This window comes from Microchirus variegatus (genome assembly GCF_963457635.1).
Source record: "Microchirus variegatus genome assembly, chromosome: 10".
Classification (NCBI taxonomy): Eukaryota; Metazoa; Chordata; class Actinopteri; order Pleuronectiformes; family Soleidae; genus Microchirus; species Microchirus variegatus.
Window position 1 is genome coordinate 3,836,530 of NC_139811.1, and position 20,411 is coordinate 3,856,940.

The window sequence follows — 20,411 nt, forward strand, 5'->3', positions numbered from 1 at the left end:
GTCCCGCCTCCTCTCTCTCCGCTTCGTCTGCTACGGCCGCGGTAGCTCGCCCTCTCCCTCGCCTCACGAACCTCATCTGCTGACACGGAGAAAGACGACGAGGACGACATTTGACCAGCTGCGGATACCGTAGCGCTCAGGGAAGGGAGGGGGTGAGCAGAGCAGCAGGTCTTTGTTGTAAATTTCAGCCTCTCCTCTCGATGGCAATATAAACTACTTATTTCCCCTTTAAAGTAAGCCGAAGTACCTCACCGAGACATTTTTCTCGGGCAACGAGCAAGGACGAATACTTTAGCAGAAACCAGAATTAATTTTCTTTCTTGAAAATCACTTCATGCAGTACAAGGAGCGAGACCAGGGAGATGATTTAAGGGGAATAGAAAACGTGGAGAGCAGAGGACAGAGTACAGAACGACGTACCTGAGGCACAGACTCATTTGCCTAATATGACAGAGGCCTGATCCTGGATCAACACAGTCTGTTTGTTATGTGAGCTCACAGGAATGATTTCCTCCAAAAACTGGTACTGCCACCAAGGTTTTTGGCCTCGGTTGCCCTCGCTCCCCACATCTTCTCTCGCTCCTCTTTCAACCCTGCTTATTTCTTGTTCCTTCTTCTTTACGTTGCCGTCTCCTTGATATTGTGACATCTATAACCACTGATCTCTTCTGCTATTTATTAGCCACCATCTGTCTGACTGGATCTGGAATTCCCACAGGATCTTAGCACCTCTCAACCTAAAGGCTGCTGTTTGCCGTGCGGCACACGATCAGAACTCAATGGGACGATGATGACAATGGAATGTCTTTCAGACTTGTGAAATGCAGCTGGATGATACCAAAAACAGGGTTCGTATGGTCGTGAAAAACCTGGAAAAGTTTTGGAAAATTGAAAACGCATTTTATAGGTCCTTGAAAAGTTAATGAAAAAAAAAAAAAATTCCTGTAAAGTTTTGGAAAAGTCATGGAAATATTGCATGGATAATATTTTGGATGCGTAAAACATAAATAAAATGATGTAATGTGCGATTAAAATTAAATTTGACACGGATGTGTGATATGATTTGACTGCGTCTATGCAAATAAGGCGTACGGAGACGATCATTCAGTCCTGGTAAAAAAAAAAGGAGACACCTATAGGGGACAACAATTCACATGCAAACGATGCCACACAGTGGCTGCAAGTGTGTACTGCAGGCGTGAACCAAAACGTGAACAACAAAAAAGCCCTTACAGAAAACAACCACTTCCTCTCTTTTAACCATAAGCATTACTCAAATAATAATTCAAATCAATCAAGTATGAAAGATCACAGTGGCTTTTTAAGGAGAGCTTTAAACTTTGGCTGCTGAAAGACGCAGACCACGGACGTGCAAAATGCTGATAATGAAAGACGCGTCGCAAACAAACTGCATATGTTTTTTATATTTGACCAAAGTCTTAACAAAGATTTGCAGTCAAAACAAAGGGACATTCATGTAAGACTGTGGGATGGCACCGATTTTTGGTCTTGGAAAGTCAATGAAAGGTTATGGAAAACTATTGCTAAAAAAAGTGTACGAACCCTGCAAAAAGAGGACAGATGATTGTTTTCGTAATCGATTAATCTGTCGTTTATTTTCTCGATTAATCGATGAATCGTTTGGTCCAAAAAATGTTAAAAAACGTTGATCAGTGTTAAAGCTGGAAATGATGATGTTCGCGAATGTCTTTGTTTTGTCCAACAACCGAAATGATTCAGTTTGAATGATTTCTTTGTTATATGGAGCAAAGAAACCAAGAAAATATTCACATTTAAGAAGCTAAAACAATCAGAAATCTTGTTTTAATCATGAAAAAAGCTTCAAACCCATGAATTTAGTAATCGATTAATAATCGATTCATTGATTAATCGTTTCAGCTCTACTCTGTAACACCGGTGCTGCTTAGTAGTGTTCCCATCATGTTGTAGTTTCCCTATATTCATCAGCTTCTAGCTGCTTTAGCTAGCATCCAGACCTGATCATTTATATTCATCCTAATCGGTCCAATCACACGTGGACAGTACTTTCTCATATCCTCCTCAGATCCAGTCACAGAACACAATCTGCATTCAGCGACGTGAGGAATAGTGCGAAACTCACACGGTCAAAGTCATAACCAAACAGGATTTGCTACAGCGTCATTTGTCGTCTATATTTTGAAATGTTCTAAACCCCAGGGCGTGAGAGCTAGATAGAATAATGCAGCAAAACGAGATGCATTCAAGAAACCTCGTGCATTTCGTCACTTCTGCAAACACACTGTCATGTTTTTCAAATCATTCAGACCCAGATGCAGGAACAGAATTCATTCAAAAACAACACAATTATCCCAAGACTCAACTTGTGGTGAATCAACAAACAAACAGTCAGGAGAATAAAAAAAGCCACAGAAAATTAGCTCTAGTTCAAGATGCAAGTTCTTTTTCTTTCGGCTTTGCCTCAGTGGATCATCTGGACCTTCTCTCCGTGGTCTTCCTCTTTTTATTCTGCCCATCAGCTCCATCTTCAACATCATTTGTCCAATACAATCACTCGTCTCTGTCCTCTGCACGTGACCAAACCATCTCAACCTTTAATCTCCAAACCGTTCAAAAACCGGGAGCTAGTCCCTGGAATAATATGCTCATTTCTAATCCTGTCCATCCTGGTCACTCCCAAGGAAAATCCAGACCAGCTGCACATTTAAAAAAAAGCAATAATGTAGACGAACTGAAAACGGGGCAGGAAATAATAATATACTTTGAAATTCCATGACTTATCATCACGTATACTTGGTCTTGTTTATTTTTATTATTACTATGATTGTATTCTGTCAAATTGAAGCTCTTTCATTAGATTTGCTATTTTTTAATTAAAACATATTTACGCATAAAATGATTTAAAGGTTACGCCCGTTCATCTTAGATTATAGCATGATTACAGTTGACACACTGTGACACCAAAAGCTTTGGGACTTCTGCTTCACTACAGCTGCGCCACAAGAGGGCAGTGCAGAGCAAAGGTTCATCCAACAATTGTATGAGCTTTCTAACGACTTCAAATCTGTCATGATGATGTTAAGAAGAGCCACGTTAGTTGTCATTGTGGCTTTATGTACTTTTTGTTTTTATCCTTGCATATAGATATCACACACACACACACACACACACACACACACACACACACACACACACACACACACACACACACACACACACACACACACACACACACACGTGTATTTGCGTTTTGTTTATTAACATCTTGTGTAATGGAGACATCCGTCCATTTTCTACCGCTTTGGTGATGTATTTCCATTCGTTTTTTTCATCATGTAAATCAACAGCTATAATACTTAATTTAGTGAGGAAATTGAATACAATCCAGACTTTTTGACAACACCTAAACATGTTCCTCCCCAAAACCTCCACCTGTTGTGAGGGAGGGAGCAAACTGTCGTGGGAAACCAGATTTACAGTGCATGTTCTGACAGGATTTTACACATTACATAAGACACTTTAACTCTAACTGTACAGCTATCACATGAAGGAACACAACACATCTGACACTTCAGAATTGTTCAGAATGTTTGTTTTTAACGCAGTTGGATTTGAGTTCATTTTTAAACCTTTAAAAGCAATATTTTTTCTATGGAATCGATATTTGGATGATGTTAAATCGCTTGTTTGGTGTGTAGATAGTTAGACGTGTAGATACAGACCGTGCCTTAAAATAATAATTTAAAAAAAAATGAGATTAACACATGAACAATTTTGAACAAAGGTAATCTAAAATAAAATAAAAATGAGATCTTAATGAAGTACATGTACAGTATGGTACACAAATGTATCTAGGGAATGGGCTACGTTATCAAACCTTGATATTTTCTGTATTTTTTCCATTTATAATAATTTTTTTGGTGAAAAGTGATTGTGGTTTCACTCGCTTTCAAACATTTAATCAACACATTTGACTGAAAGGAAGACAATTTAATTTAATTTAATTTAATTTAATTTAATTTAATTTAATTTAATTTAATTTAATCCAATTTAATCTTAAGGCATGGTCTGACTATTTATTTTAAAGGTATAGTCGGAATCGATGGATTTCCCTTGAAATAAACTGCTTTAAAAACAAAAATTTTCGAACACAGACGCACAATCCAATGCAAAAATATGAATTATGCAGTAGTCGCACACTTTGTATGAGTATATATATTGTGTATATATACATATAAATACTCATTGTTTGCTCTCTTCCCCTGATGGTGAAGGTCTGGAAGCTGAAATGTCATCACTTTCAGTAAAAAAAACGTTTGCCTATATGGACCAAAAGTGTGTGATTTTTTCTATTTTTACTCTTTGAATCATTTCCCAGTGTAAATGTACAGGTGGGCAAAGATGTATTTACCTCATTAGATAAATAATTGTCATGTTTTACAAATATCCTAAAGCCTATCTAAGATAATTTGGTGTTCATTCATTAGAATTGTAATTTCCACTATTTTATTATTGTTATTCTGGTGCAATACTATATCTTATGAGCTGACATGGTGTCTTCATGTTTCTCCTTTAAGATACAGAAATGATTTAATGACAGTAAATGTGTTTATTTCTAACAAAGACTCTGATCTCCTCTCTGCAGTGAGAATCAAACCCCGATATTATACCGAGGCTCCATCCAGGGATTTTTTTCCCAAAAAAGGACCTGGAGCTGGAAAAGGAAGGGAACTGTAAATAGTTACCGCTGCGGCTCGTGAGGCTAACGTGACAAAAGTCTCGAGGACAAAGAGCAGACGCTGCAGTTTGCTCTGTATAAGGAGCGAGGACAGGAGTTCAACCTCAGTTCATAACATCAGCGCTGACACCTCCTTCATCTTCTGCCACTTCTTTGTGCGTATAAGTACACGCTGTATATATATACTTGTATACTTTGGGACCTTCTCTGGCATAAACACTGACCGTGTAATGAAAACCTTAACCCACACACGCAAATGATGATAAATATTATTGTAAAACAATAACATGGTAAAACATCTTAACAAAAAACCGACATAAAAATGAGTTTTATGTATTTTTTTTTAACAATTGCTTAGCTGCAGATTTTCTAGTATCAGTATTATTAAAATTCTATTTGACTTGTCAGAAGTTGACTTTTAGTTATTTAAAGTAGTGCTGTTAAACGCTAACGCTAACGCATGGCGCGTTTCCATGACGACTGACCGGAAAAGGCGTGCGACGTCATGTTTACGTGACTCCCCGGTTGTTGAAATTAGTCCCTAAAGTAACGCTAAACTTTAAAAACAGAGGCACACATACGCAGTTACACAGGTACGCTGGTTATTTGTAGCGCTGCTCTTTTCCTTTAATAAACGGAGCGCTCCAATTCCACTGTAGGCGCGCTAACGGCACTAAAAGGAGCTAATGCGGCTAACGGAGCTAACTGGTAAACGGTGCCTGGACTCCAGTGTCGCGGCACGTAAACACGACGTCGTGCGCGTCTTTTTCCGGTCAGTCGTCATGGAAACGCTCGTCAACCTTTTCCACAGCACTAATTTAAAGCCTTATATGTTGTTTTTTTTTCTATCCATTCATCCATTTCCTGTTTTATTTTTTGTTCAAAAAATTCACTAATTTCAGACGATTTAACTTCCTGTGGCCTGATTTCTAGCCCCGCCCCTTATTGTTAGCACCTGTCGCTTATTGTCCCCAATCCTCTGTAAGTACATACAAATACTCCACTTCTTCATTTGATCCCGACCAGTTCATCTGTTCAGTGTCTTTAATAGCGTGAAAGTATTTTTTATGATTTCTGCTTGATGAACATTTTTGCCCGTTTTTGAGACTGATTTACTGTGTTTACTGTGAGTTTGTTTCCTGGTTGTCTAAATCCAGTGGCAATCCTCGACTCTGGGGGCCAGAGTCTTTGCCTTCGCAGTAAGAAGAACCTTGGTTGGAGCCCCGGGTTGGAACAAGAGCCTTTCTACATGGAGTTAGCATGTTCTCCCCGTGTGTGCGTGGGTTTTCTCCAGGTGCTCCGGCTTCCTCCCCTCCTCTCCCACTGCCCAAAAACATGCAATATGGCTCTCTGTGTGGCCCTGTGATGGACTGACGAACTGTCCAGGAGGATAAAGCAAGTGAAAATGGACGGAGGGAATCTCCCAATGGGGTAAGAAGACTTAAATTTAGTCACATTCAGACAGTAATGTGCCTCAAAGTGAGGAAACACAGCTACAAATGCACAAAATGAAAGAAAGATGAACTTGCGTCATGTAAGAAATGTTTACTTTAAATGGCGCTTATTTACTTTAAAAATGAATACCATAGATTTTCCAAGTGTTGGTGTCACCTATACAATTTTTGTTGTGTTTTCCATTAAAAGTCACACTTTTATGCATCAAAAGAGTTGCAAAATGAATAGAAAATATAGTGAAGACATTGACAAGGTTAGAAATAATGATTTTTATCCCGTCAAAGAACCAGCTAAACTGTTTTCAGCTGTGCTAACATCATTGCACAAGGGTTTTCTAATCATCCAATAGTCTTCTAACGCCATTAGCAAACACAATGTACCATTAGAACAGTGGAAATGGGCCTCTATACACCTATGTACATATTCCATTAAAAACCAGACGTTTGCAGCTAGAATAGTCGTTTACCACATTAACAATGTATAGAGTGTATTTATGATTCATTTAATGTTATATTCATTGAGAAAAAAGAGCTTTTCCTTCAAAAATAAGGACATTTCTAAGTGAACCCAAACTTTTCAACGGTAGTGTACGTGATGGTGATTTTCACTTCTGTATTTAACACAAAAAACAACAACAATTTCCAGAAACTTTCTTGGAGCAAATGTTGTGCAGTGTATGCGACAAGAAAAGGCTCCTAATTTACTCGTCCATACGTTAATTCACAGTCGGGTTTTCATGAGCGAGTGGCGAAGCCTGGATGTGATAGTGGACCTTTAAAGTAGACCTAGACCAGAAGTTCCTATTAACGCTGTTTTTTAGTGTGTATCTGCGTCATTACCTTGTTTATGAAGCCCTGAAGGTTCAAAACTGTGTTTTATTGTAATCTCGGCGCTCAGCGAGATCTCTGAAAAAACCCGGTCCGGTTACGTAAACACCGGTTCTCCTGAACAGCAGATCCTCCTGCTCCGGGCACTAGTCCGGGCACATCCGGTTGCGTACATTGAACCGCAGAAGAAGAATAACGTCTGTTGTGGAGGTGTTTCACGAGCGACAGTGTCTTCTGACTCTGGGTCAAAGGTCGTCAAAGGGACTGCGGCGGGGAGTCGTGAAGAAGCTATTTTTAAACACTGTTAAAACAATGTTTTGATAATGAGTAGCAGTGCATCCACCGTTCCAGAGGGGGGAGCTGCTGCGCTTCTGAGAGCGGGTGTGCTGAATATGTCACTTTCGGGTACTGGCCAATCACAAGACAGTTGGGAAGGCTCTACGCTGGCTGGCCAATCACAACACACTCTGTCTTCTGGGGGTGAGAGTTGAGTCTGAAATATCGCGGCTGGGGAGAGCGTCAGTAAGGAGAGATTTCTATCGGCTCGTTTACAGCAACTAGGAGGTTTTTGACCATAAAAACAAGTGAATGTATGTAAGTAGACCTCCATAACTCACATATATGTGCAACAGGACCACTCTATGTGAGCTTTAAATGTTCCTCTCCAACGACCTCATCGTCGTCAGAGGAACCGTTTCATTGATCCCAGTTCAAAACAGACTCCTGTAGCTCCCGTTTACACCGAACACTGTGCTGGGAGTGGAGACTTTCTCTGACTGCCAGTGGGGCGGTGAGGTGGGGGCGGGGTTGTGGTTGGGGTTGGGGTTGGGGTTGGGTGGGGGTGAAGTATAAATAAATGCATGAGAGGAGGAAGAAACATCAGGGTCACGGATAGAGAGGGTGAGAGACGGTGGGAGTGGGAGGAAGATCGGTGATGATCTGACCATCTGGAGCTGAGACTGGGAGTCTGTCCAGAAGAAGAATTTGGAATGTATTGAGGCCACGGAGTTAATCTAAACAGCCATTTATAATGCTTAAGTGGTACCAGACGTGTGTGTGTGTGTGTGTTTATGCATGTATATGCGTGTGTGTGTGTGTGTGTGCCGCTGTGGGAAAGAATCCATACTCGAGTATGTTTTTGAGATCCAACCTGTGCTCCTTTTGCTGGGAAAGTCGGTTACATGGAAATCTACCTTTTAATACACACACACACACACACACACACACACACACACACACACACACACACACACACACACACACACACACACATAGCACTAAAGAAAAAAGGATATGCAGCTAATTGCAGGAGAAGAATAAATCATGAGGAGGAAAAACAGAAAAGGCCTGATCAGATCACACTGAAGCAGCACTGAAGTCGTACTGTAAACGGACAGAAATGGTTTGTTCATAAATAAATAATCACATGTGCATAAACTGAAAAAAAAGAAAACAAGTTTTCACAAACCCTTCAGGTAAATGCATTACTTAACTGTCAACTCTAGATCAAACAACCGCGTTATGTTAAATAACCACACCTTGCAGCTTCGTCAGCACAGCATTAGCGGTCACACGATACAGCCGCGCTAAAGGCACAGTAACCACCAGTCACGCTCAGAACATGACTTAGCCCAGCTTCACTTGTCCTCCTCCCAGCTCTACTGTCACTGCTTCAGTGGAACAGACCACTCTTAAACAAAGTTAACAGCGGCCAAATGGTGACAAACACAAGAGAGAAGACACAGGACAAGCCCGAATGGACGCGCAAACTCCATCATCGTACCGGATCCTTTAGGTCCATTTAAATCCGTTTGGCGCGTTATTCGGTTGTTTGCAGTTAAACGTTATCAGCCGTGTTTTCATCATAGTTTTGTTTTGGAATGGTAAAGTCCTGGGTCAGGCGTGCGTTTAGACTGAGAACACCACCTTTACTTGGTATAGGCGGGGGGTGTGGAGTGTGCTTGATGGCCACATTGGAGGGTGAGGGTTACCCCAGGGTTAGGGTTACTCTAGGGTTAGGGTTAACACTGGAAAGATGCGTAGAGTGATTGAAGAACAACGTTGAACGCGACATCGACGGAAGGACGTCCAACAGCTCTATTTCCTCCTGCTCGGTTTGTCTCAACAAGACAAGACTTCTCCTGAAGAAAGGGTTTTTCAAGGGTTCTTGGGGTGAATTCCAATTCCTATCTTAGCCTCAAAAATGAGCGCTCCCTCTAGTGCAAGTTCTGTCCCGATTCTCAGAAAAATTAAGTTGAGGGCCAAGTTTAAGGGCTGAATCACCCTCAATATTGAGATTTTCCGAGACCACCCTTGGGAGCAAGGGCTACCCAGAATGCATTGCGTGTTTTGACATAACAAAGATGGCGCCAAAAGCAGCGAAACGAGTACGCTACAAATGAAGTATTTTCTTTGTTAATAGAGATATAAAAATGATGAAAACCATTGTATTATCTTAGTTTAGGCCCATATTATGGATTACTGACGTCATTGTTGCGTAACATTTATTTTTATTTTACGATCTTTTGTCAATAGTCGGCCGGTGCGGACAAGCGATGGTTTGCTACGGTTTACTTTTCAATAAGCCGTGGTGTGTGGTAACTGTCAGCTGAATATGTCCGTGGTTGTGGTATTTGTATGAGTATCATCTTATAACTAACTGACAACCTAATAACTTGACTGACAAACAGATTTTTCTTTTTTGGAGTTGACAGACTGGACGCAGCTTTTGCGTTATTCTGCCCCCTACAGTCTGAAGACGTATCTGCATTTAAGGGGTGTCCCATTTCTAAGTGACAAAATAACCCTCAACACTTGGTTTTGAGGCCAGTTAAGATTAAGGCTTGAGATTGGAATTGGAATTGGCCCAAAGTCTGTCTTCTGTTGGGTTAGCTCGGACACTGCAGTCCGTTCAATGAAGCGACAGAGGATCACGGTTTCTAGGTTCACAAGATTGAGGATTCAAGGGTTCAAGTGTTAAGTGTTCAAGTGTTGACTTCCTGTTTGTCTTCCGCTTCCGGTATTTGTCTTCCCGACCTTGCGGTGAACGTATTTTGCTGATGGCAGGGTCAGCTCCACATCCGTATATATTTTTTTTATTATAAGAGATAATAAAAAAATGACCTCCACCTCTTTCTCGTCTTTCAAGAAGTCATGTTCTGTCTTTTTAAATCCTGCCGTGCACCGGGAATGCCAAACCGGACGTCTTCCACGAAGACAATGGCTCGTTTCTGTCTTGAGCTTTCTCTCCAGGCTTTTTCACCTCCATTTCTTCATATCCTACATATCTTTTTTTTTTTTTTCCTTCACACCTGCCCACACCTGCCTCTGTCAACACAACCCTGTGTCTTTCCTGATGTGCATTATCCACACGACATAGATTTGGCACAAACATTTCTCCTGGCACTTCTTCTTGTGAACCCCGGTGACTAAATACACTGCCTCCAAACTGCTTCCTAGTATTTGTCAGTCCCTGTGTGTGTGTGTGTGTGTGTGCAGCTGTGAGCAGTTCCTGTGTTTCTCCGTCCCATGTGGACTCCACTCCACCTAATGTTGTTGCAGAACAGCACGTAACGCGGATCACTGACATCAATTGTGCCACTTAAGGCTCCTTGCGTTCGCGGGGCTCGCAGGGATTTAAAGGAATGTCCTGTTTTTCCCTTTGACGAGTGTGAGAAAGTGGAGTTTTTTCCACAAAGGCATGTTCACCTCCACGAGCAGGAAACGTGGTCATTACCTTCAAATGTCTGCTGAGATGCTTTCTAGTTTCCCTTGTAATTTACTGGGCGGCTGTTTCACTCTCCACGATCTATAGGTACAGTTGATTCCATGCGATTAGAATTCAAATGGTTAATTTTAGTCTCTTTCCCAGATGTTCTCCTGATCACTAAATCTGATATCTTTGTCCTCTGCTGAACACTGGAGCTGAAAAAACCACGTACGCCTGACCGTTCTCATGGGGAAATTCTCTTGAACTCACTGGTTCTGTTTGTTTTCTGTGGAGCTGTTGCATTTTTAAGTGTTTTTTTTAAAGATTACCTATCTTTAATATTTTGGATTGTTATTGTTTTTGTTTCTCAAGTGCATAACGATATGCATCGTAAGGAGAAACCGGGGGGGGGGGGGGAGAGAACCATGTAGCGTTATTTATAGTTTCCAAGATGGAAGTTTCTCAGCCTCAATCAACATCTGGCTGATCAGAAAATAAACATGGAGCAGAAACACGCAGAGTAAACCTTTATTTCAAACACTGGAGTCACGACACAAGCATCTGGGCTTAACCATTGAGACGACTCCTGTGTGTCATGTTGTCTAATGGCAAAAGAGAGCAGCAAAACAAATTATTCTTTAGATTGTGTAAAGAACACATTATACATCTCCGACTGCGTAACCACGGAGACCCCTCGAGCCTTCATACTTCTGCGTCGTGGACGGATACGCACTGCAATTTCCCGCCAGATCAGTAGGGGTCGCTGTGCAAGGTTGTTGTGCTGTTGTTGTGCTTTTGGCTACAGTGAGCAATGACGTCCGAGAGAGAAAGACTGTTGTTGTTGTTGAAACAGTGGCCGTTTCTCACTTTTCTGTGTCACGGAACGCAGTTTTACGATCATTTGAGGTGAGAAATTGGCCATTTAGAGTCTAAACATGTGGTTTGTGTATTAAGATATGAAGTTTGTCAGCGACGTTGTCGGCGGTGATCAGCTCCGCCTCTGTGGATGCTCGGTGTGCACTGTAACATAACCTACGCAGAGCACTTTACGCTAGTATAAATTGGGCTTTGGTGTACGTGATGGTGAATTTCACTTCTGTATTTAACACAAAAAACAACAACAATTTCCAGACACTTTCTTTGAGCAAATGTTGTGCAGTGTACAAGTGCGGGGATCAGCTCCGCCTCTGTGGACGCTCGGTGCGCACTGTGAGCCGGCACAGAGCAGCGTTATCTCGGCCTGTCCTCAGGACCAATCGCAGCTCTTGCCGTCTCCGTTGTCCCTTGACGGAGTGACGGACACTTAAAAAATATTTCGTGCAGTTGAAGACGTAGGTTACGCAGAGCCCTCTGCGTTGACGCAGAGGGCTCTGCAGGCTCTGCAGGCTCTGCAGGCTTTGCAGGCTCTGCAGGCTTTGCGTAACCTACGCAGAGCACTTTTACGCAGGAGTACAAATTGGGCTTAACACTTGAGCAGCCATAGCTTTTTGTTGTTGAACCTCTGTTGACTCCACTTGTGGCCATGTTTCACTGACTCTGTGGGGACACAGGTAACCTGGCTAATGCCAGATCACATTTGAGTGAGATTGAGTTGCAGTCTGGGGCCACGCGGTTGGCGTAGTGGTTAGCGCTCTCGCCTTTGCTGCAAGAAGACATGGGTTTGAGCCCCGGTTGGAACAAGGGCCTTTCTGCAAGGAGTTTGCATGTTCTCCCCGTGTGTGAGTGGGTTTTCTCCGGGTACTCCGGTTTCTTCCCGCAGTCCAAAAACATGCAGATTTGGGGATTAGGTGAATTGGACACTCTAAATTGACCGTAGGTGTGAGAGTGAATGGTTGTTTGTCTCTATATGTGGCCCTGCGATGGACTGGCAAACTGTCCAGGGTGTACCCCACCTATCGCCCTATGTCAGCTGAGATAGGCACAGCACCCCCCGTGACCCTCCGGTGGAGGATAAAGCGGTGGATAATGGATGGATGGATTGAGTAGGAGTCTGGAAAAGGCATGACCAATGGACACAGATCAAAATGCCTCTGTAAATCCTACAAACACTCAGACCATAGCGACGGAAACCATGTCAACAAACGAAAGACCGCTGCTCTTCCTTGGTTCCCCTTTCTTTCCCCTAATATTCTCTGAAAAATTAAGATCTGCACGCCTTGCTGAAAGCTTTGAAAAGTTGATGCGGTCGCACTTCCACTTTGACCTCACATTCCATTTCTTACACAACTGTACACTGGCACAACCAGACACGGTTTATCTTTGGTTTAAACTTTGAAAATGAAAACATTCATGCATGTTCAAGTGTGCGTGTATTGGATATTAAATTTAGGGCTGGGCACTGGGTTAACGCACGATGCGTTTCCATGACGACTGACCGCGAAAAGACGCGCGCGACGTGACGTTTACGTGCCGCGACACCGGAGTCCAGGCACCGTTTACCAGTTAGCTGCATTAGCTCCTTTTAGCGCTGGTTAGCGTGCCTACAGTGGAACTGGAGCAACCGCTACAGACAATTAGCGTACCTGTGTACTGCGTATGTGTGCCTCTGTTTTTAAAGTTTAGCGTTACTTTAGAGACTCATTTTAACAATCGGGATTCACGTAAACATGACGTCACGCACGTCTTTTTCCAGTCAGTTGTAATGGAAAAGCGACGTTAACGCGCCCCGCACTAATTAAATTACATTAACAGCATTTTTTGGACGCCTGGATGCTGGTTTCGGTCAATTTAGTGTGTCCACTTAACAATTAGCAATGGGTATTGGGTGCCTTGCTCAGGGGTAGCCCAGTCTTTGACCTGGTGGGGACACAAAAAATATTTTTCCCATGGTATGTCTTTTTTGTGTGTTTCCATTAGTACCAAAATAACCGGCCCCAACTGTCACATTTTTGGGGGCCAAAAAGAGGGGTGCGAGCCCCAGAGAGGAAACCTCCGAAAGACTAAAAAACAAACAAATAAATGCACATATTTTCCTTAAATCCTGCCAAGCACAACATCCGCTCTGTTCTGCGGACGATGCAAAGCTGGGATCTATATTGTAAAGTGAAAATTCAACAGCTTTTTGCGTGAGGACGGAACAAAAAGTGAACGTCTGGTTCTTGCTCGCAGCTGTGAGGAGTCAATTTGTGCAGCAGCGCAGCACGAAACCTCCTCCACTCTTGCCCTTGCATAACATATACACTAAAACACATGTTTTGGTGTCCAGAATCACTCACTTACGGTACCTCCTCCTCCCTGCTCTTCACTGAGTGAACTCATTAGTGAAAAACACACTTTTAGACTCTATACTCTGGTCTTGTCTGTGACCCTGATTCAGATCTTTGAACTCAGATGTAAACAGAGGGTAAAAAAAAGGACATTGATTCTAGTTTTAAGGCCTCATTTCAGCCTTACTAAGATCGTTTGCTTTCACGGACTATAACATTTTGGGGTTTCCCCAAGGATTTTTCCCAGGAGCTCCCCTCTCGAAAGTTTGGAAAGTCGTCTCCAGCCGGTAACTTAAGTTCCCTGCCGTCTTTGGTTTTCTGATCATTTGGCTTATTCAGCTGTGGATTGTACACACTTGTGAAGTAACTAGTGCTGTCAAACGCTAACGCGCCAACGGCATTTAACGGCGCCAACGTTAACGCGAGTGACGTCATGTTTGCGTTGTCTCTCGATTGTTAAAACGAGTCTCCAAAGTAACGCTAAACTTTAAAAACAGAGGCACACATACGCAGTAACACAGGTACGCTGGTTATTTGTTAGCGCTGCTCTTTTCCTTTAATAAACAGAACGCTCCAGTTCGACTGTAGGTGCGCTAACGGTGCTTAAACGAGCTAATGCAGCTAACGGAGCTAACTGGTAAACAATGCCTGGACTCGTGACGTCATGCGCGTCTTTTCCCGGTCAGTCGTCATGGAAACGCGTCATGCGCTAACACGCGTTAACCTATTGCACAGCACTAGAATTAATACCAATGGTTTGGCTCGGAAACACTATACACTAAGTTAAATCCATGCCGTAGTCTCAACATGTTTTACTCACCAAACAACCCTGTAATTGCAGGTTTAAAATGTCACACGTGGCTGTTTGTCTTCAAGCTTCCCACAGGGATTATTTTTTTTGTGAAGGAAAGTGCGAGGAGAAAAGCCTCGCCTCACCCGTTTATAATCAAAAACAGTCCGATTTCATCCAGGTGAAAGAGCTGTGGCTGTCAGGGAAATCTGTGAAATCACGTGGTGGTTGCTGAACGCATCAGAATCCTGGAGAGCGTGCAGCAGCTGCAGCTGCCAGCCCCTGATCCTGAATAAAAACATTTCCCACTGCGCCGACAGGAAACACTGCAGGTCAAGAGCGAGCCAGTTAGGTCTGGCATGCTATTCCGCGTGACCCCGGCACGACCTTTGAGAAACAAACACAGGGCTCACGCCTCAATAGCTTAGCTAATTGAAGAGGTTTTTTTTACTTTTTAGAGCCCGTTAAAGCTCTTTTTTTTTGTCCATTTTGTATGATTTTATTGAGAAGCTGCCTCTTTCATTATGCACACTATAGTATAGGGCAGGGCTCTCAAACTGGCGGCCCCCCCAATCGATTACATGCGGCCCCCCACTTAATATCATGTTATGTGTTCTTTTAAACACAGTGTGTAGCTGAGGCACAGCTGTCAGCGAGGTGATAGAATATAATATGTTTGCTAGCAGTGTTTTTATATCGTTCGCACCGTTCCGTCCGGACTAAAATGAATACCTTCCTGTGCGCGTACGTCCTTCACATTTTGCAGGATTGTTTAGTGGGTGAATATCTCCAAGAGTGTTTTTCGTTTTGTCCAAAAACCTTTCTTTGAATTTTTCGTGAATTTTTACGCGTTTTTTTTTTTGCGGGGAAATGTGAGAAATGTGTAAACGGCACTTTTACGAGCTCGTCAACGCGATAACTTGACAAATATTCGATTTTTATTTTTATATTCATTTTACTTTAAATCCCTCCAGTGGTGAGTATATATATGTATATATATATATACTGTATATGTATATACACATATATACTGATACATACAGTGTGTTATCCACATTTCACAACATGTAAAGTCAACGTAACATCTTCACTGACAATAGTTTAAAGGGAAAGTAAGTCTTCAGCCAACTTTAACTTTAATTACTCACATATTCTTATAAGCAGACCTGCTGTGTCTGTCAATATTAATCAGACATAACTCAGGATTAAACACAAAACTAGGCGCCTCTCGAGGTTCCTCCTCCTCACGAGATACCACGGCGCCAGGTATCTGGACCGGACACACTGACTGTATCTGACCTGGAACAGTGTGATGATGCCTCACTGTTCAGTTCTCCTCAGATCTGAACAAGTAAACTCATCACTGACTTCATCACTTCCTGATATAAAACTGTGGAATAGGCTAAAAAGTCCATGATTTTTTTTATTATTATTATTTATTTTTAAAGTTCTGAATTGAGGAGCAAACTTTGTGTGTGTTGATATTGTAAGTCACAGCTTTATTTATTGAAAGTCACAGCTTTATTTATCTCATATGATATTGTTATTGTTCCTTTGGATAACTTTTTTGAAGAATTAAGACTTGTGTGTGTCTTGCAGCGGCTCTGGCGAATCTTCACTGTTTCAGTAAAGTGTGCGTAAAACACTGCTGTTGGCTGATGAGCTGGGAAGTTTTGACTAGGAAAAAAAAAAAAAAAATCCAAGGAAGACGGAGGGGCGGGGGGTGGTGAGATCCCCGAGGATAAGGGTGGAAGAAGTGGATGATTGGAAACCGCCAGACTGCTCGGCTTTGCGCAGGACGCAGTCCTCTGCTCTCCGTCTCCAGGCTCGTGCGTAAACATGAACTCTGCGGTGAAATGGTTGCTTATCCTCTTCGTCCTCGCCTCCATCGTTCTCAACATCATCCTCATCGGCATTTACTCCAACAGGGCGCCCAAATGTTCCGCACAGCGCGTCCACGCGCTGCGAGGCAAGCACGACGACCGCAGCCTGGTGTTCGCGGACCTCACCAAGGAGGAGTACGCGCAGGTCCAGCGGTACATGCTGCAGCAGAAGGACCTGGACATCTCCACCCGTCAGACCACGAAGCCTGGGGAAAATTACTTGTTCTTAATTGACCTATCGCTGCCCAAGAAAGCGGAAGCGCTGGCGCATTTGGACGGCAAAGGTCCACAGCCGGTGAGGGAGGCGACGGCGGTGGTTTTCCACGGCGCACGCGGCTACATCAAGGAGTACGTGGTGTGGCCACTTCCCAACCCGAAACACCACAGAGATGTGACCACTGAGAGGTACAAGAGGGAGCTGCCCATCAATGCGCGCACGGTCACCGTGGGTGAATACGCTTTACTTTTCCAATTCTTTGAGAGCAACGTGTTCTCCAAACTCAAGAAGCTCCTGAAAGAGAGCTTCGATGTCGATCAGAAGAAGTCGCTGAGCCCTCTGGAGCAGATGCCGCGCGGACTCCGATCCGGAGACAGAAAGTCGTGGATCAATTTCCTCAAGGACGTGAGCGGCCCGTACGTCAACCCGGTGGGTTTGGACGTGCTCGTCAACCACGAGAGCGTAAACGCGTCCGACTGGAAAGTGGAGCGCTTGTTTTATAACGGCCAATACTTTGACAGCGTGGACGAGCTGAGGCGCAAATATGACGCAGGAACCATCAAGAAAATCGTCTACAAGGACTCTCCGAACCATGCGTCACTGAAAACCAGGACCAAGCCGCTGCAGATCGGCCCGCAGCTGTTTTACGCAGAGGGGAAGCGCTACAGCGTCAGCCACAACCACGTCCTCTACCTGGACTGGAGCTTCGCCTTCGGCCTCAGCTCTCTCACGGGCATGAAGGCGTTCGACGTGCGCTTCAAGGGAGAGAGAATCGTGTACGAGCTGAGCGTGCAGGAGGCCATATCCGTCTACGGCTCTGCGACTCCAGGGATGATGATGACCAAGTTTGTGGATTCCAGCATCGGAATAGGACGCTTTGCGCACGAGCTGGTCCGTGGCGTGGATTGTCCCTCTGTGGCCACGTACGTGGACACGTATCGCTACATAGATGTCCCGGTCCCGGTCAGATTCAGGAACTCCATCTGCGTCTTTGAGCACAACACGGGTCAGCCGCTGCGGAGGCACTTCTCGGATTTTGCGCACAGCAGTTACGGAGGAATGGCGAACAGCGCCCTGGTGATGAGGACCATCACAGCCATAGGGAACTACGACTACATGTGGGACTTTATCTTCTACCAGAACGGAGCCGTGGAGGTCAAGGTGCACGCGACCGGCTACATCACCTCCTCTTATCTGGTGGACGGCAGCCTGAGATACGGACACCAGGTGGCAGAACACGTCCTGGGAAACATCCACACGCATTTCATCAGCTTCAAAGTGGACATGGATGTCGCGGGTGAGTGGCAGAGCGCAGGGGCGTCATAGTGATTTTAAGGGCCCCCACCACACACACACACACACACACACCACCACCTCCTCTAAGCTTAGATTTTAGACTTTTAAAGAGTTAGATCACATGATGAGAGACAATAACTGTCTGTGCTTATATCTGTTAAATATGCCCCAGTGACGGCTAAATATTGTATTTGAATTTGGAGGCAACAAGAAATAACAAAACATCTGTTAAATTCAATTGTTAAAGTTGACACGTGTTCAAAATGACTTCTGAAACTCCGCCCCCTCTCCCTTATTTACTGTATATGTTCATCCACTTCCTTGATAATGAGTGCTAATACTACAACGGCAGTACTAATAATTATTATAATTTTAATAATCAACTTGAAATACACACATCATCACATTTGAAAAGGACAAATCAAAAACTCATATTTTTAGTGTCCAAAGCCCATATCGATATCACAACCTTGATCATCTGGTGATAAACTTTGACGCCGATGACAAAACATTTGTGCCGTTCATTTCAAAACAATTTCAAAGACAAGAAATGGCCAAAAATTGTTGTTGTTGCTGCTTTTATTGACTATTATCATCCTCTGTGTTGATGTTTGGGGTGGATGTGGTGTTTAGTGTTTAAAAACCATGAACAAAGAAGACAGTGAACCAGCAGCTCCTGTGTTCCTGTCAGAGGCGATTCTAGAGTCTGTAGGGGCCCCGAGGCAAAAATTCCCAGGGGGCCCTTCCTTCCAACCAGTGTTCATCACCATTATGTTATAAATAATCTGATACCAACGAAAAATGTATGAGTTCAAAATATTTTTTTTTCAAAATGAATGAAATAACATGGAAAAACCTTGTGGTTAAAAAGTATGTGAAACTATAAATGTAAAGAACAATAAAATACTGTAAATAGCTTTTAAAAGACTATTTAAACTTAGTAAAAAAAAATACATTACACTGTAAAGAACAATAAAATACTGTAAATAACTGAAACACATATATAAATTGAGTAAAACAAGATGCATTACACTGTAAATAATCCTCTTCATTTTCCAATTTGCAGAACGATAACTTCACACAGGTTAAAGTGAGGTGGGGCCCCTTTAGGGAGGTTTTCTACTGAGATGTCATTGCAAATCACCCATTGTTTTTTAAGGGGGACGGGGAGGCGGCTGCTCACTGCACATTTCAGTAAAAACAGCCCTCGGGCTCCGAGTGTCCGGGGCCCCCTATCAGCTCGGGGGGCCCCAAACAGTTGCCTCCCTTGCCTGTTCACAAACTGCGCCTCTGGTCCCTGTGAGCTAAAAATGCAGATTTTCCTCTATGAAAACTTCTCTTTTCGGGGGGAAAAAAAACAAACATGTATTGGAGTAAGTAAAGTTAAAAAAGTAAAGAACTGAGACACTGCTGTTGTTCTGCTGTAGCTAGTGACCTCTGGTGGACACAGTGTTCTCTGCACCTCCACCTCTCTCATCAGATCCTGCATCTCCATCAACTTCCTCCTCCTCAGTGTCCTCTTCTCTCTGCGTTTGCCATGATTTTTCCGCTCAGTGAATATTAATCTGGGGTCGTTTTTCCTGACTATTTATGGTCACGTGTTACCTGAAGCTCACAAAAGCTGCACCACGTTACGAGTTAGGTGTGATTTATAAAGTGAAGCTGGTGTGCAGTTATTTTGAAGCATTAGCAGAGAGGGGGGAGTACGCAGCAGATAGTTTGGTCTAATGCTAACCGCTAACACTTCTGTCCTTATTATTTAATAGCTACGTGTCTGGAGTTACGCCATTTATCATTCACAAACACTGTCACTCTGTGGATTGCTGTCGTTGCTCATGTTGTGCACGGACGTCTTAAAGTGACGGACCGTAAGTTGTCCGTCATATTTAAAGGTGCCATATGTAAGAATGTGGCTGAAAACGGTTACTCCATTCAAATTCAAAACACCGAGGTCTTTTAGATTTCGTTTCTGACGTCACTGGCAACCCGTGGTTGCTCGGCAGCTGAGACTCTACTGACTGCAATGATTGGTAGACAGCGGTAGGCAGTCTGCAAAATATATTATTTTTTAATGCAAATATTTTGTCTGTACTGTTGTTGTTGGTGAGTTCAGTTTGTTATATGAACATTATTCCTGAGTCTCTGTGACATATTAGGATGATTTTATGACCAGTTGCTTTAGATTTATTACATAATGCACCTTTAATAATTAGTAGTATTTTTAAGATAGTCTATAGTGTCACACACACACATACACATACACATACACACTCTTCAACAAACCAAACTC

General features: G+C 43.1%; 1 protein-coding gene across 1 annotated transcript; it reads left to right on the top strand.

The window, feature by feature from the left end:
- Positions 1–16,564: 16,564 nt before the first annotated feature.
- Positions 16,565–18,151, top strand: LOC310933076 (primary amine oxidase, liver isozyme-like; the record flags this gene model as incomplete). The annotated part of the gene is made up of 1 exon (XM_083896498.1): positions 16,565–18,151. The coding sequence occupies one exon, from the start codon at positions 16,565–16,567 to the stop codon at positions 18,149–18,151; it is 1,587 nt and encodes a 528-aa protein (XP_083752624.1).
- Between the last annotated feature and the right edge of the window lie 2,260 nt (positions 18,152–20,411).